At 38.3% G+C, this 17,259-nt stretch overlaps 1 protein-coding gene across 2 annotated transcripts in view; it reads left to right on the forward strand.

Annotated features, from left to right (window-relative positions):
- The window catches only part of LOC149222584 (cytochrome b5-like), a 165,531-nt gene that overhangs the window by 112,198 nt on the left and 36,074 nt on the right, over positions 1-17,259 (forward strand). Inside the window, exon 2 of one of the 2 annotated variants that reach the window (XM_089385517.1) lies at positions 1,988-2,048. The exons of the other annotated variant lie outside the window; for it this stretch is intronic. Within the exon in view, the coding sequence (XP_089241643.1) occupies positions 2,025-2,048 (24 nt within the window). The 5' untranslated portion in view covers positions 1,988-2,024. The remainder of the gene's footprint in view (positions 1-1,987; positions 2,049-17,259) is intronic. 2 annotated transcript variants of the gene reach the window in all.

Raw genomic sequence — 17,259 nt, forward strand, 5'->3', positions numbered from 1 at the left:
GATTTGAGAGGGATTTCTTATTGTTCATTTGGGCTTTAGCTAGCTTGCCTTGAGCAATCCCAGGTGCACTCTTTCTAGCACCACATTGTACCCTCTTATTTATTAATAAAATGGCTCAGATTAGCGCAGTTCCTAGAGATTCTTGGTTGTTAAATGCGCGGTAAATTTTTGCATGAGTTTTTGCTATGTTTGCTTTGTTTAACATTGTATATTTCCATTAGGAATATTACAAAATCAACTGCTCCAGCTAGATCAAACTGCTCTGTTGTTGCTGCCTGCACTGCCCTTGTGGGCAAACTCGCACTCCCTCAATCTGACTCTTCTGGCACTAGAACCCTCCACCAAAATACTACCTTACTCCTCTACCACCTGCTACTTGATCTCTGGCTAAAATCCTCTTGCTGAATCACTCTACTACTGGAAAATTTATTTGCCTAGATCACTTAGTATCTACACTATGTGTGGTATCTATCTACCCCATCGACATCCTCCTATAATCTCTCATTGGGGAACCAATGACCATGATTAAATCCTCATCAACGACTTAGATCATCTTTGAGTTGATCCATGTGAATTTCTAGAGAATTCTCATATTTCTCAATTAATTCCTATTAATTAATCGACTTTCCTAAGTTAGACTTAGGAAATAATTAATTATCGACTAATTAATTTAATTGAGCTGTCTCTAGGTGGAATTTCTAGAAACGATTTCTGGGTTCTGAAGAACTCATGTGTTTTAGCCTCTCCACAAAGTTTAAGACTAGAACACCATTTGATGCTACAAAAACTAACAATACATGACGAACCTAGTTGTTGCTAGCATGATATGGCATCACCTTCATAGCAATATTTTAGAATGGCATCCCTAGCATTCCAAGGTAAATTTTTGCAATAATTTTCAGCAAGTGAAAACTGATTTGTGGCATGCATTGCAACCCTTATTGCCTTTCATATTCATGCATTTTCCCTCTTAGATCCATACTTCGTTGACTCCATTTTGTCCAAGGTTTGATTAGGCACTTGGTATTGGGGTTTTACACTATTTTTTTGTTCTAACACCATTTAATCATCCATTAATGCTACAACATTTGTTTTGCTTAGGCTTACTCTTCAATAAATCACCTTAAGCCTCCACTCTTTAGTCGCACTGATCTTATTTTTAGGAAAACTTCCCTTGAGTTAGGGAAGAGACGACCAAAAGTAAGAGGAAGAGTCATTGTGGTGATAGTGGGTAGTCTTGTTGAGTTGCATAAGGTTAGCCCCTAATGCTTAGGACTTTTACATCATATGGTGGTGCTAGATTTTGTTGTAACATGGAGAAATATCTATAATAGGAAAAGTATAGAGTACATGATCAAATGTAGGGGCCTCACTAAAGAAGAAGCTGCATGGGAGTTTGAAATTTTGGTGGAACACCCAAGTTTGCACATTTTGTAATGCACCTCTTTTCTTGAGTCTTCAATGTTTAAAAAAAGCCCCCTTTTCTACTTTCATGCTTTAGATATAATCATGTTTTTGTCTACTTGGTTGTAAGTAGTAATGTTTGGAATAACTAGTTTGGGGTTCAAATTTTGCTCCATTATTCAATTGACTTGAGTCATATAGTGCACCTCCCCTTTTATTTGCACACACTCTTCAAAAATTACTACAAAGACCAAAAAATGGATTTAGTTTGTACATTTGGGCAATTGATGCTGCAACAAGATCTAGAGTCATGCTTATGTTTTTTTTGAGTTATACCTTTGCACTTTGATTGGGGAAACAATGCATCCTTTTAATCTTTCTAGTAGTTTTTTAGCATTGGTCTTTATTGCTTGATTTTCAATATTCCAAGAAAAAGTCTTAAGAGAGATGGTATGTTATGTCCCTTACCACATCTTTAATGAAAATTAGAGGCTAGACTTTATACATGAGCTATTTTATTTCTATGCTCATGATTTTATAATAATATTATTGTAATGACCCTGATCACATTTTAAATATGTAGGTATTATGCTAATGGTCATGGTCATTGATCCGGACTTATGCAGGAACGCAACAGAACACAGGTATAAACATAAACACAAAGATGCAGTAGAAATAAAAGCTCATTTCATTAACATCAGAGAACTGAAATATGCTTACATACAGAATGGAAATAAACTAGCTCGGGTGTTGGGAGCTTATCTCTGAAAAGAGACGTGGCCGCTACATGCCTTTGAACTGTGTTATAATGAGGCTCATGGGCCTTTTTAATATTGAGCAGCAAAGGAAAACCCTAAACAACCAAAAACCTAACCTTAGGAGATGGAACGCCAAGAGTTTGTGGGCCTCGTTGAGGTTAGTTGGGCAACCAACTTCCCGGGGTCGTAACTTGGCCATATGATCTCTGTTTGGCATGTACGATACCTTGTTATAAAGATCTCTCCGAGTATTACAGGATCGGTAGGCCCTTGCCTATGGATATGGGTCTGCGATGGACTTCAAAACAACGTTGTTTAGGGGGTCAAAACAACTCTAGAAGTTTAGGACCCAGAACACTGCTAAAAATAGTAAACGCTGCTATAATCAAGGAAACTGATGAAACCCACTGGGGGTCTAGGTGGAAAAGGTGGGGTTATGGTAAACACTTTTCTTTGGTATCCTTGTGGAAGATAATAAACTTGATCAAAACCCTAACCATTGACCAAACCTCCATAGTGGCCCTCCTTAGGTGGCCACTTATAATTATTGGTCAATGCACTCTTCTAACTCGTAGAGCCTTAATTATGAGAAGATGACTTTAAATGCATTAAGCAACAATCTATCCTTCTAACTAGGGGAGTTAGGAGGGGCCTCAACAACATCTAGGTGATAGCAATAACATAAATAATAAATGTTCAAGGCTCAAATAAACATAATTCCTTGTGCATGATTACAAGGGCATAAACCAATTTAGTACAACTATATTCAAGAATAAAACCCAATTCCTTGTGTATGGTGCACAATCACGAGGGCATAAACCATTTTTGGGTGTGATTCAGATTGGATATGGCATATAGAGTCCAACTCCAAGACCAAATAAGCTGAATGTGCTTGCAAGCATGGGGTTCAAATGGAATGGGAATATGTACACAACTAAGAACCCCGCAAGCACTGGTAGATATTTTATAGGATAATAGCACATGGTGGAGGGAAATTTCTTGACACCTTTCAGATTCTAGAACCAACTCGGGAGGAGGGAAAATGGCAGGCAAGGAGAGGAAGAGAGGCCAGATGGCGGGAAGCTGATTGGCCAAAGAAAACGTACTAGCAGTGACAGGGCCAAGACGGATAGGTGGACACCTCTGGTTGGTCCAGAGGGGCTAGACGTTAACTAACCAGGGGCAGTGTTAGGACAATATAAAGGAAGGAAGAATACAAAAACCAAAAAAGAAAGAAAGAAGACAGTAGAAGCGAAGGAACCAGTAGAACGCAAAACTTGGCGAGATGACTGGTATTGCGAATTAATCAACTGACATTCACTGCAAAGGAAGGAGGCACAAGTGCTGGTTCATGTGGTCGACATCACAAGGGTCACAGGGGTACCTATAACACTAGAGGTTAGTTTAAGAACCTTCATAACCTTATCTATACTTATTATTCTGCACCTACTTAGTGTCTAGACTCTAAACCCTCAACTTATCAGTGATATGGTGTTATGCATTCACTGTTTTGCACTCATGTACTGCCCAATTGTTAAAGTGTAGTTCAATAAATAGTGCCTTGTTGGAAATTGGGGGTTGCATGGCTCAAAGCCATTGCTGCAAATTCAACCCTGATACATTGCTTGAGATACCTGGGGTGGGGAAGTAGTAATACGTACTATACCCAGATTAGCTAGGAGAATACTAGGATGAGGCAAGTGACTGGTTACCCTTACCCTCCAGAGGGAAAAAACCTGCAATTATGCCCTTTCCTGCATGTAGACTAGTAGTATTGCCCTTGCTTGGCTGTCATGAACTACTTCCAGTTGGTCTGGTGAGAAAATTCCTGAGTCAATCCCTATGCCTTGCACCATTGTTGTAATTGTAAATTCCTTATTACCGTGGATGAAATTTGTGTTTAAGTTCTCTGGGGTAACTAAATTAACTGAGGGTGGAGATCCCCATCTCTGGAGTCCCTCGTTGGCAAAAGGGTGGAGGTTGCTGGCTGCCCTAGGCCAGTATCTATGCTTAATGCTTAGAAGTAAGCACACTATGGATTCCTAGCATTGGGTGGAGTTGCTGAGGAATCTCAGGGTGGAGGAAAATCCCTGGAATCCCCGAAATAAGCAAAGGTGGGGATTTTTATCCCTGGAGCCTTTCACTGGCTAAGGGGTGGAGAGGTACTTCCTCTGGAATCCTTGGTCAATGCATATATGCAGGGTAGAGGTGGGACAAGACCTCTGGAATCCCTGGTCAGTACATACATGCAGGGTGGAGGTGGGACAAGACCTCTGGAATCCCTGGTCAGTACATTGGAACATGGTCCCATATGCAGGGTGGAGGTGGGACAAGACCTTTGGAGTCCCTGGTCTGGACATTGGGATAGGTTTCATGAGCTAGGGGGTGGTAGCTGTGTTACTGGCAGTTGTCAATGGTTGGGACGAAAAATATAAACCTTAACCCAATGCCCATTCTGAAGTACCTTATTGAATTGTCTGAACAGTTTGTATACCAGGGTCATGAATTTGCAGTAGGGGGTGAATAATACTTTAGGCACTGTTATTAACTTATAGGCCAAATGTACCTCCTCAGATCATGATGCAAAGTATTGTTATTATTCACATTAGTCATGAATTACATGATGCAAAGCTAAGATCTCCTCAATCCTGGATCACTAGGCACCATAATCTGACACTTGAAGGATATTGTGTTGTCAGGATGAAAATTTACCTTCTTATTAAGCATGCCTAGTGATCCGAAACCATCAGAAATAAATTATCTGTTTTATGCACAAATCAGACTTAAAACAAATAGTGTGGCTTATCACACTTCTGTTGACATATGTCATAACCATGATTGATTACAAATCTGCTCCTGAGATGCTTGCTATTAATGTAAATGTTCTTAGTAAATATCCTATGGCTCATCAAGGTCTACGCAGTTATTAAGGGACCCTGTTGTCACTAGTAATTATTGAGGTCTGTGTGTGGGATAGATTACCATGCTGAAACCAGTATATAGTTTGTTTCTGTTTCATTCATGTGGACCTCTTTGAGGATAGTGCCACTGTTGATATACAGTAAGGACTCTGTTAAATCTATTATGGCCTGTGCATGGGATAGGTCACCTTGTTGAAACCGGTATATAGTTTGTATGTGTTCCATTCATGTGGACCTCTTTGAGGACAGTGCGACTGTTGGCATACAGGAAGGACTCTGTTGTCACTAGTATCTATTAAGGCCTGTGCGTGGAATAGGTTACCTTGCTGGAACCAGTATATAGTTGTCTTTGTTTCATTCATATGGACCTCCTTGAGGATGGTGCCCCTGTTGGTATATAGTAGGGTAAATCCACTCATACCGAATGAATGTTTGCAATACATGAACAGCAATTCTAGACTCTATATTTCTGTAGCTTCAGATTGCTGTCACATTTAACATAACCAAGGTATGATGGTCTAAATTCGAGTGCAATCATTTGAGTAATTGATAGGCATTGTCTCAAACTGAGGCTACATAAATTTAGTATGCTTGAGCTTGAAAATCTAGTGCGATAGTTGCCTCAATCCTGCAGAATGTTTTGGGTAACTGTTGTGCGTTAATTTTAACCAAGAGTAGGTAAGCACAATAAGAGTAATAGTACATCGAAATCCTGGGCAGGACGTGTGTTTACTCCTGGTTGGACACTGTTGCCTTAGGTGACCGTGATACTAGATATAGTATACAATGATGACATGCTAACATTAGTTAATCATGGTAGGCGTAGTGTCATCAACACAACACAGGGCTGATTTAATATGAGCAGTTTTTATTTCCTCGTTGAGTAGGACATACTGATATGGTTGTTGCTTATACAACTTTATTTTGAATACATTAGTATACTCTATTTCTTAACGATGTGAGTAGAATATACTAGTACGTCCCATTGCTTGAATAAGGTGAAAAGAATGTATCAGCATGTTCTATTGTGCTATAGCGGGCATTGTTTCCAACACAGGGCTGATATAATATGGACAGTCTTTATCTCCAACACAGGGTTGAAATAAAATGCAGTCTTTATTTCCTCATTGGTCATGATACATTAGCATGTTGTACTTATATTGTTTTGGTTCACTCTCTCTGTTCCTAGCTTATTTTCTTTGTTCATTGTTCTATATCCATACTAAATGGCTGCATAACGGATAAGTTTTTCTGTATATATTGAAGACCATGACAGTTGACAAGTATACAAGGATATGTTATCTCCTAATGCAATCTGTAGCAACTGGTATTCCTCATTTTCTAACCCTAAGGTCTGCAATTGGTAAATCTCACGAGTTTAAATATGTTTGCCTTGATATTAGGAATATAGTTCATAAGAAATGAGATTCTTTGAATGAAAAGATAGCGGGTCAAAAGTGCTTATATTGCTGATGTTTCACATCTATTTAGAAATCATATTATTTACGATTTAGCCTTTTCCCTGAATGGAAAGATAGCTGGTCAAAGGTGTTTATATTGCTGATGTTTCACATCCCTTGAGAAATCAAATTGTTCATATTAGTCTCTCCCAATGAGAAAGGAGATTGGTTGATATGTCAGCCATATCCACTATATGGATATTAGAAATCAGTCTCTTTATAGACAAATTAGCTCCAACACTGTCATAGTTGAGCCTACAGGGGTTGCCACAAGGGGGTCTGCCATATAGCACACGGAATTAACACAACCAATTGAGTGGTTAGGGTACGAGGATGATGAGGTCATGAAAAACAATTCGACAATGATGATGTACAGGATGTACCACCGCACTGATAGATAAACTCTTAACACTGGGTTCAGATTTCGGGGGAAGGTTTGCATACAGCCTGGTCAGGTCCGGAGTTGTTTTAGGCCACAACCTTTGCACTTCACATAGATTTCAGAGCGGTCCCCATGAAATCTTATGAAAATGAGTTGCAAGAGCAGCATATAAACCCAATCTCCTTTCCCAAATAGCGTGTCTCTGTCCTGTACATATAAGGGAAGCTAATAACACCTCTCTACAGGCTGATGGTATGCGGTGTACCCTCCACAGATTAAACCTGGTCTTCGTCACTCAACATCCAATGCCATTAACCATGGGAAAGAAGGGCACCTATGGCACTAGTCACTAGTGCAGCCTTCACAGACTTAGAATGTTAACGCCTCTAGGCCTTCAAGGAATGGCATGACGGAGTTAGCATCCAAGGTAGGGAGGGATTAGGCCATTTGATACTCCTAGACAAAAAATAAATAAAAAATAAAAATAAAAATAATAATACTAATAATAATAAGGGGTCTGTTACAATTATATTTATAAAAAATGTTACTTTTACATCTAAGGGGAATCATAAACCCTGAAGGGTAATAGAAGCATCCTTTGCATAGGGGTTAGGCATTGCATTGAACAACAAAGCATAATTGCTAGCAGCTTTGCAAGGTCTTTTGTACTTAGCTCCTTCATTCTGTTGGAGATAATTACTCCCAGTTACATTCAATTGGCATGCAGTTTCAGGCAGTTTACATATAGTCTAAATTTAAGAGGTGGGAGTCATGCTAGAGTTCTAATTTAGGAAGTGTCAATCATGCATGTTTGAGCTAAGATTAGCATATTTATTCTTAGCGGTTTTGAATCTATTTAATCATGTAGCTTCAAGCAATTGAATCAAACAATTTATTAAGCTGCAGCTCATATCTGAGTGTGTTATTTTGTCTTTTCCTCTTCTGGCCGTCTATCAGATTGGTATCAGAGCCAGAGGACCCAAAAAGCCAAAGCATTAGTGAGTTGTAACTGTAGTTTGCAGAAGCACCCAGAGAGAAAATTCACTATTCATTATTGTTGGTTGAAGGAGCCATGAGCAACCTCCGTTGACAGCCGTCACAACCATCACTGTCAGAGCCAGTGTTGTCCGATAACAGTGAACAGCCTGGCTTAGTTACTGCTACAGTACGCAGTTGATCCTTTCTGATTTGCAAAGCCACCACCGTTTCTACCGTAAGTTGCAGCCACAGCTTCTGTGAGCCTGCAAAGACACCACCGTTAAAATACTCTCGTTGTGCAGTTTGCATAGGGAGCCGTGGGAAGTAGTTTGAGGAGAGCCGCCATCTCTCCAACCTTTAGTCGAATTATTCGCTGTGTTGCCCGCCCTACCCACTACAAGCCACGGTGGTTTGAAGGTTTCCGTCAAAGTTTAAAAAGCCATTGTATTTGCAGAGCCACCCTGTAGCAAACGGAAACCGCGTCATTTGTCGTGAGCCACCATCGCGAGTCTACGAAGAATTCAACATTGTCGTTGGAAAAGACTTTAAACAATTTATTTGGAAGTATTTTTTTGGGAAGGTCAAAGTCCTTCACTTTTAAAGTGGTAGTTATTTAATATTATTTTCAAGTGGTTAGATATTTTTCTTAAGATCTGTTTTTAAGTATTGTATAAAAAATCTAAAGTATTGTATAAAAGAATAAAAAGGTTGGTTTAAAAAATGTGGAAGTTAAGAATGTAGTGAGAAAGGGGATTTATTTTTATTAAGAAAAGTGTTTTTTGTTTGGTTAAAAGAAGGAAAGAAAGAAATTATTTTAATGTCCATAAGGGTAAAGATAGCCTATGGGACAGATTGCTTCTTCATCTGCTTGATGTATTTGGCCTTTTTTCTGTGAAGCTTCACAATAAATGCTTCTAGCTTCTCGACAAACCCCTCGCTAAATAGATTATCCAAAGAGCTAGCTGCCAATATATCTGCATAACTTTCCCTATTGTCTTTGAAGGCCTCACATTTTAAAATAAAATGTTTTTCTGTTTCCACTTTTCCGGAAGAACAAAAAATGCATACCCTTTCCTCCCACACTTCCTTTGGCCTTTTCCAGCACCCTGTTTCACAACGAAGTTGATGAGAATTAGTTCTTAACTGAGCAATAAGAATTTTGGCTCTCCAAAAGATATTGGCTTCTATGTATGCTTTTGGTTGATGATTATGAGTGGGATTAAACACTTCAATATAGTAAATTTTTCTTTCTTCCTAGCTCCTTATCCCAAGTATGTTTGTGGAACTTTTCCATAACAAAAGCTTTTATCTCTTTGCTGTTTATGGGACACGCGTTCAAGCAAATACTCCATTTACTAAACCATTTGTTATTTTGCTGCATCCAAGTTTTTTTGCTCTTGCACATTCTATCATTAAAGACAACCTTAGGCCATCTACCCTCTTCCATTTGCTCAATTTTTTTAAAATACCTTATGACTCACACCATAGCAATTGCTTCAATAGGAGCAGTCCCTGTTTCACTTAACAAGATATAATAAGGAACTACGCTTTTAATCTTAAATTTGTTTGTAATCAAACGCTTCTGAATTTTCTCAATTTGTCTCCACTGCATGTCGAAGGTACTGCTAGCCCACAGTTCACAACCATAGAGAATCACCAGAATCAGTAGAAGCCCAAAAAGAGTTTCAGTGGTCTTCCAGTCCCATAACTCTGCTTCTTTGCACCTATTTTGAAAAGCATAAAATGCTTTCCAAGCCCCCAAAGTTCTTTTCTTTCTACAACCATTCCAACTTAGATTTTTGTTGAAGTCAATTCCGAGGTACTTGTAATCTGCAACTTCTTCCAGAATGTTGCCTTCAAAGTAGAACTTATGCTGGTTATGTTTTTTTTTCTTAGAGAAGACCACTACTTTTGTTTTGCTGATATCGACTTGCATCCCCACACTTCTACAAAAATGCTCAAGGGATAGTAATTGCTCTTGCAAACCGAGAGCCGATTTAGCAATCAGAATAAAGTGATCTGCATACAAAAGAAGCCTTATAACAAACTTGCACAAATAGATACCATCACCCCCTTGTGAATTTAACCACTCCTCAAGCTTGTCGATATATAAACCAAAAAGGGTAGGAGACAATGGGCAACTTTGCTTGACCCCAATATCGCTTCTAAAACTTTCAGAAATGCCTGCTGAAGTTCTAATTTTGACTTTTACCTCTTCATACAGTCTATGCACCGCTGCTCTCAAATGCTTAGGAACCCCAAGTTCCTCCATTCTCTGCCAAGGTTTATCCCTAGGAACCAAGTTAAACTCTTTTCTGAAATCAACAAAGCAACAAAAGACTTCTTCCTTTTTCTCCCAAACTTTTTCAATGATGTGCCTTAAAGTTATGCTATGATCAACTGTGGAATGTTTAGGTCTAAAACTTGCTTGCCCTTTAGCATGTTTATCTCTTTCTTCTGCCCACTTGCTAATTTTGTTTTCTAGCATGTTTCCAAATAGCTTTGCAAACAAAGGGTTTATCATGATGGTCCTATAATTGGAGGGATTATTGACGTCACCGATCTTGAAAAGAGGTATTGCCAGACTAGTTGTCCAATTTGTGGGGAGCCCTTGTTGTATGATGTTGTTGAAGATTTTTGTAATGTGAGGTGTAAGAACCTTTGAGCCCCACTTTAGATATTCTGCTTGGAGTTCAGCTAAGTATTTTGCTTTTCCAACACCCAACTTCTTGATACCCATCTCTACCTCTTGTACCGTGAAGAGTTCATTATCAGTGTTGACCAAGGGGGGAGGGTCAACCTTGGGAACCTGCTCATAGAGTTGTCTTGCATAGTCAAACCATTTAGAAGCTGTAATATTATTTCCAATTTGTATATTTTTCGGTTGGAGCTCCTTCCAAAGTAATTTGGGATTATTTTTCCCAAGGAAGATTAGTTCTTCCCTCCTTGAAACCATGAAATCAGCCTTTTTCTTGCTTAATAACTACTTGTAAGATTTGAGCTTCCTTGTTTGACTCTTTCCACATTCTCCTTGCCTTTTTGCATTCCTCGTCAAACCAAGCATTAACTGGAAAGAAATTTGTTTCAGACTTCTTAATTTTTGTTCTTTTTGCACTTTGCAAGTGCGCATTGAATTAAATGTGTTAATTCATGACTATGAAGGCCGTGAATTGTAATTTTCTCCTTCTCAAAGAGTCTCTCTAGCGTCATTTTGAAGGTGTTACAGTTTTCTGGGGTCAAAAGAATTCTGCCCTGTGGGAGATTTTGTTGGACATGCTGAATTTTTGACTCAAATTGTTTCTTTCCAATCCAAGAGAAACATAAATAAATTGGCTTGTGATCTAATTTCAAATCCCACAGCTGATCTCCAACCAAAACTTCTTCCATTTTCTCACACAAACCATGTGAGCAAATTACATAATCTACCACACTTGCTCCATTGTAAGTATTGCAAGTGAAATTACCGGACTTTGCCCACCTAGTCAAGCCATTACAAATGACTAAATCAAAGACCCCACATAGAGTAAACAATTGTTCACCAAAGAGATTGTAGCCCTTGTCCTCTGAAATTCTTTCCCACTGATGATTACTTTTTTCTGTAAGCCAAATAGGGTCATGATCATCTTTACAACAAAGAATGCTAGCTTGCTCACTTGCAGTCCTAGCATTGAAATCACCCACTATAAGGCCTTTACCTAACTGCGAATATGTTGCAATATCCTCTTTTAACGCTGCAAATGGATCTTTGTGTTCAAGCCCTCTACCTTTGTAGATTTTTGAAACCTGTGGCGCAAAATAGCATGCTTCAATTCTGATGTGGTTTCCATTTTCTGATATTTTAAACCAAATGAATTGCTTATTTGAGTCTTCTTTTTCTAACTGAACGAGACGACCTTCTTTCTCCCTTACTAAAACCATGATACCCTCGTGACCTTTGCCATTCCCTGTTGCCTTGTTCCACACTGCCATCTTCCAGTATCCTTCAAACAAAGGTGTCTTGCACCCTTCATGCTCATGTGTTTCTATGAGGCAAATTATGTCTCTATTTTTCGCAATAGGCCCTAACCCAGGTCCTCATCTCCATGGGTAACCTCTGCAGTTCCAACAAACTAATCTTAAAGAAACCTGGGTATGACTTGATTGCTATTTATTTTGATATGCAAGACCCACATTTGAGTCTTTGTCCCTATTTTCCCATAGTGACCTTGCTTTCTGATTTCCTGTTGAAGAGTTTGTTGCCTTTTCTTTATTACCATATTGCTGCTCTGTTCTGGAAGGAGGTCCAAATTGCGCTATCACAACTTTGCCTTTATAAATCCATGCTCTCTTTCCTTCATCTCTTGCTGCCCTAACCTTTAAAATTTCCTCCCTTCTTTCCTTCTGTTGTTTTACAGTTAAATAAAGAAAAAAGAAGATATAGCTGTTAGTGAACATTTTTCCCAGCGACTGTTTTTAGTTGTAACAGGGAAAGACTATGAAGTTTGCGCCATTAAGACGCTGACTTGGTTATGTTTCGAGGATGTGTGGGAACTTGTAGTCCGAGGCTATACAAAGCCAGTTGATGAGGTAATCGAACAAGCTTTGACGAATGCATAGAAAGATCAACTTAGAATCAATAGAAAAAATGATGCGAGAGCATTTGCTGTCATCCAAAATGCCGTGGATGCGACTATTTTTTCCAAGATTTCAGCAACAAATACCTCCAAGATAGCGTGAGACATATTAGAAACTAATTCTGAGGGAATTACAAGGTGAAGACAACTAGGTTGCAGATGTTGAGGATGAATTTTGAGAATTTGAAAATCAAAGAGTTAAGAGTCCGTGTACTAGTACATGACCCACGTTATAAACAATTCAAGCAGCTAAGGATGAATGGTGAAGATATTGCAGATTAGAAAGTGGTAGAGAAGGTTCTTAGAACTTTGCCTAAGAAATTTGATGCAGTGGTCGCAACCATTGAAGAGTCTAAAGACTAGTCGCAACTGTCAGTGGATGAACTATTGGGATCCTTGTTATCCCTTGGATCTCAAATAAATAGGCATGAGGAATATTTGGAAAACACATTCAAATCATAGGTTTCTATCCCATGAGGAAGAGGAAGATCAAGATCAAGAGGCAGAGGCGGAACAATAGAAACAATGATTAGAGAGATGATTCGGAACAGGAAAGGAGATCAGATCAAAACCCTCACAGTTCAAGGGGGAGCAACAACAGAAGTTCAAATCAAATAAAAAATATGACAAATAAAAAATTAAGTTATATTATTGTAATAAAATGGGTCATTATGCACATGAATGCAGAAAGAAGAAAGCCGATCTTAACAAAAAAGGTGCAAACTATTCTTTTGAGAAGTGTGAAGGATCGTTATTCCTTACGTGTAATACTTCTCAAGAGTTATCTAATGACATTTGGCTTATAGATGGTGGATGTAGCAATCATATAGCAGGAAACATAAGCATAATTATAGATATGGATGATTCAATCATGACTGATATCAAGTTGGGGACAGATAATATTCTAAAAGTTATGGGAATAGAAACGATTAACATCCTCACCAAATAGGGTTAGAAAAGGCACATACCAGATGTGTATTATGCTCTAGGATTGAAACACAATTTTCTTCGTGTTAGCCAACTTACTGAAGAAGGGTATAATGTAGTCTTTAAAGGACATGATTGCTTCATATATGATAGACCTCCTAGTAAGATGCTGATTGCCAAAGTAAAGATGACAAAGAATAAGATGTATTCTCTTGCCATGAAGTATGATAGACATGATTACTCATTTGCTCGAAAAACAACATGCTTGGATAGTTTTTTGGTTATGGAACTTCAGGTTCATCTACATTTTGGTGGCCTTGCACTATTGCAGCAATAGAAGATGGGTAAGGGATTGCCTCCCATTAAGGAGCCAACCAGTTCATGTGAGAGTTGCATTCTTGCAAAGCAACAGATGGACAATTTTCCTAGGGGAGTTTCTTATAGAGTAAAGGTACCTTTGGAGTTGGTTCATACAAATCTATGTGGTCTAATGCAGACACGATCAATTGGAGGAAGTTATTACTTTCCAACCTTCATAGATGATTACATCAGAAAGACTTGGGTGTATTTCCTCACAAAGAAGTTTGAAACTTTTGACAAGTATCGAGAATTTAAGGCAATGGTAGAGAAGCAAAGTGGTCATCAGATCAAAGTGTTATGATCAAATTGAGGAGGTGAGTATGATTCAAAAGCTTTTCATAAATTTTGCAAGGATTATGGGATCAAAAGACATTTTACAACAAGGTACACATTGCAGCAAAATGGTGTAGCTGAAAGAAATAACATAACCATCATGAATATGGCTAGAAGTATGTTGAAGGCAAAGCAAATATCAAATGAGTTTTGGGGGGAAGCAGTAGCTTGCTCAGTTTACGTTTTTAATAGATCTCCCACTAAAAGTGTAAAGAATAACGTTCCACCGGAAGCATGGATAGGTATGAGTTACAATGTAGCACACTTCAGGGTATTTGGTTGTGTGGCATATGGTCATGTGCCTAAGGAGTTGAGAAAACACCTAGATGATAGAAGTGAGAATTGCATTTTTATTGGGTATAGTGATCGGTCCAAGGCATATAAGTTTTACAATCCAATAACAAAGAAGTTGTTAGTTAACAAAGACGTTGAATTTACATAAAATGAAGCATGGGATGGAAGCATTAATAAATCTACAACAGTTGGAACAGTGATACCTCAAGTAGAAGATGATGCAGAGGAACAAGTTGTACAAGAAGATTTGCAAAGCCAATCATCAATAAAAAATACTCCAACAAGAACTCCAAGACATTCTATTCAAGACGAGTCATCTTCTCCAACAACTCAGTCTACTCCTAATACTCAATCAAGTAGTGAATCTGATTCCTTAAGGCCTAGAAAGACTAGAAGTTTGAGAGAGATCTATAAAGACACATGTAAATTCAAATTTACCTGTCAACCGACATGTTTTGAAGAGGCAATGAAAGATGAAAATTGGGTTAAAGAACTGGATGAAGAAATGAATTCCATAGAGAAAAATAATACATGGGATCTAGTAAAATTACTAGAAGATAAATATTTCATAGGTGTTAAATGGGTTTACAAAACAAAACTCAATGAGAAAGGAGAAATAGAAAAGTACAAGGCTGGATTGGTAGTAAGAGGATTTGCACAACATCCCACAGTGGATTATGGTGAGGCCTTTGCACCAGTTGGGAGGTCAGATATAGTTAGAGCTATCTTAGCCATAACAACATAGAGCAGATGGAATGTTTACTAGATGGATGTAAAGTCAACGTTCTTGAATGGAATTTTGGAAGAAGTATATGCATAGTAGCCACCAGGATATGAGATAAAAGGTCATCAAAATAAGGTCTACAGGTTGAAGAAAACTTTCTATGGACTTAAGTAGGATTGATTCATGTTTGATCAACTATGGATTTAGTAGAAGCAACAACGAAGCTACATTGTATACAAAGGTGAATGAGCAAGGGCAAATTCTATTTGTTTGTCTATATGTTGATGACATGATATTCACAGGAAATCTATTAGTGGACGATTTTAAATCAGCTATGAAGAAAGAGTTTGAAATTAATGATTTGGCGTTGATTAGATTCCTTATTGGCATTGAAGTCACTCAATCAAATTTTGGTGTTTTTGTGTTTCAAGCAAGGTATGCCATGATGACCTGCAGAGGTTCAAGATGATAGATTGTAAACCAACATCAAATCCAATTACAACAGGGACAAAGCTCAAAAAACATATATAGAGTCCAATATAGATCCAACTCTATTCAAGAGATTGGTTGGTAGTTTTATGTATCTTACTGCCACTAGACCGGACATTATGTATGTTCTTAGTTTGATTTCCAGGTTCTTGGAGTCTCCAGAAGATTCACATTGGCAACCAGGCAAAAGACTTTTGAGATATATTGCTAAACAATAGGATATGGCATATTATACTCCAACACTAATAATGATCTTTTAGTTGGATACTCTGACAGTACTTTGCAGGTAGCATGGATGACATGAAGAGTACTTTGGGATATGTTTTTCATATAGGTTCATGTGTGATTTCATGGGCATCGAAGAAGCAATCTATTGTGACAATTTCATCAGTGGAAGCAAAATATATAGCAGCAATAACAACAACTTGTCAAGTAGTTCGGTTACACAAAGTATTGGATGATCTGCAACAAAAACAAGAGGGACAAACCACAGTGTATTGTTACAACAACTCAACAATAGCCTTGTCAAAGAACCATGTTTTTCATTAGAAAAGCAAGCATATTGATACGAAATATCACTTCATTAGAGAACTTGTAAACAATGGAGAAATCCACTTGGAATCTTGTAGATCAAAAGAACAATTGGCCGGCATATTGACAAAGCCATTAACAAGAGATGTGTTTGAGTTTCATAGAGAAACCTTAGGTGTAAACTGAGCCGAGACTTAGAACAATAGGCATTAGTGGTTGTAATTAAGGGAAAGTGTTGGATATAATTACTCCCAGTTACACTTAGTTGGCGTGCAATTTCAGGCAGTGTATTGATAGTCTAAATTTATGATTTGTCAGTCATGCTAGAGTTCTAATTTAGGAAGTGTCAGTCATGCATGTTTGAGCTAAGATTGACATATATGTTCTTAGAGGTTTTGAGTCTATTTAATCATGTAGCTTCTAGTAAATGAATCAAGCAATTTACTAAGAAACAACTCATATTTGAGCGTGTTATTTTGTGGTTTCCTCCTTTGTCCATCTATCACATTCGGGGAACAATATTAGCCTTGGGGAACTCTAATTACATCGACGCAACGCAAGGAATCAACATCTTCTCATCTTCCTCCATCTCTCGTATCATCTAGAGATCTCAACTTATGCTCAAGAAATTTCATGAAACATCCCTCTTTGATGTCCTCCATGATAACAATTTCGATGCGGATGAAAGTGCAAATCAAAGAGCCATTTTTGGCAAAGAAATTCTCATCACCAACAAGAATTGGGTAGTCCAACATACTTTCACCATGTGTACATAATCAAGATCAATGTAAAAACTCAAAAAGTTTTGAAGGGGGTTTCTACTCGACCTATTTTAGTTAACTCAATTTAATGATGGAGGGGGGTGACATAACTCCACACATGTTCCTAAGCTCGCCCCTCCATTTTGCATGTAGTTGATTGAAGCAAGGGCCAACAATGCATCCCCTACATTATAAGATGATAGAGCCCTCCTCACAGAGACCCACCCTGTTCTCTTCAGAGCTCTCTTTAATTTGCTCTGACGGTGTGTTTCACTGTGCATTCCTTGATTGCCTAGGATCATTGTCATTGCTTCTACAGTTTGG

Source organism: Pinus tabuliformis, chromosome Q (genome assembly GCF_031772625.1).
Source record: "Pinus tabuliformis cultivar Carrire ecotype Pingquan chromosome Q, CPIR1, whole genome shotgun sequence".
Classification (NCBI taxonomy): Eukaryota; Viridiplantae; Streptophyta; class Pinopsida; order Pinales; family Pinaceae; genus Pinus; species Pinus tabuliformis.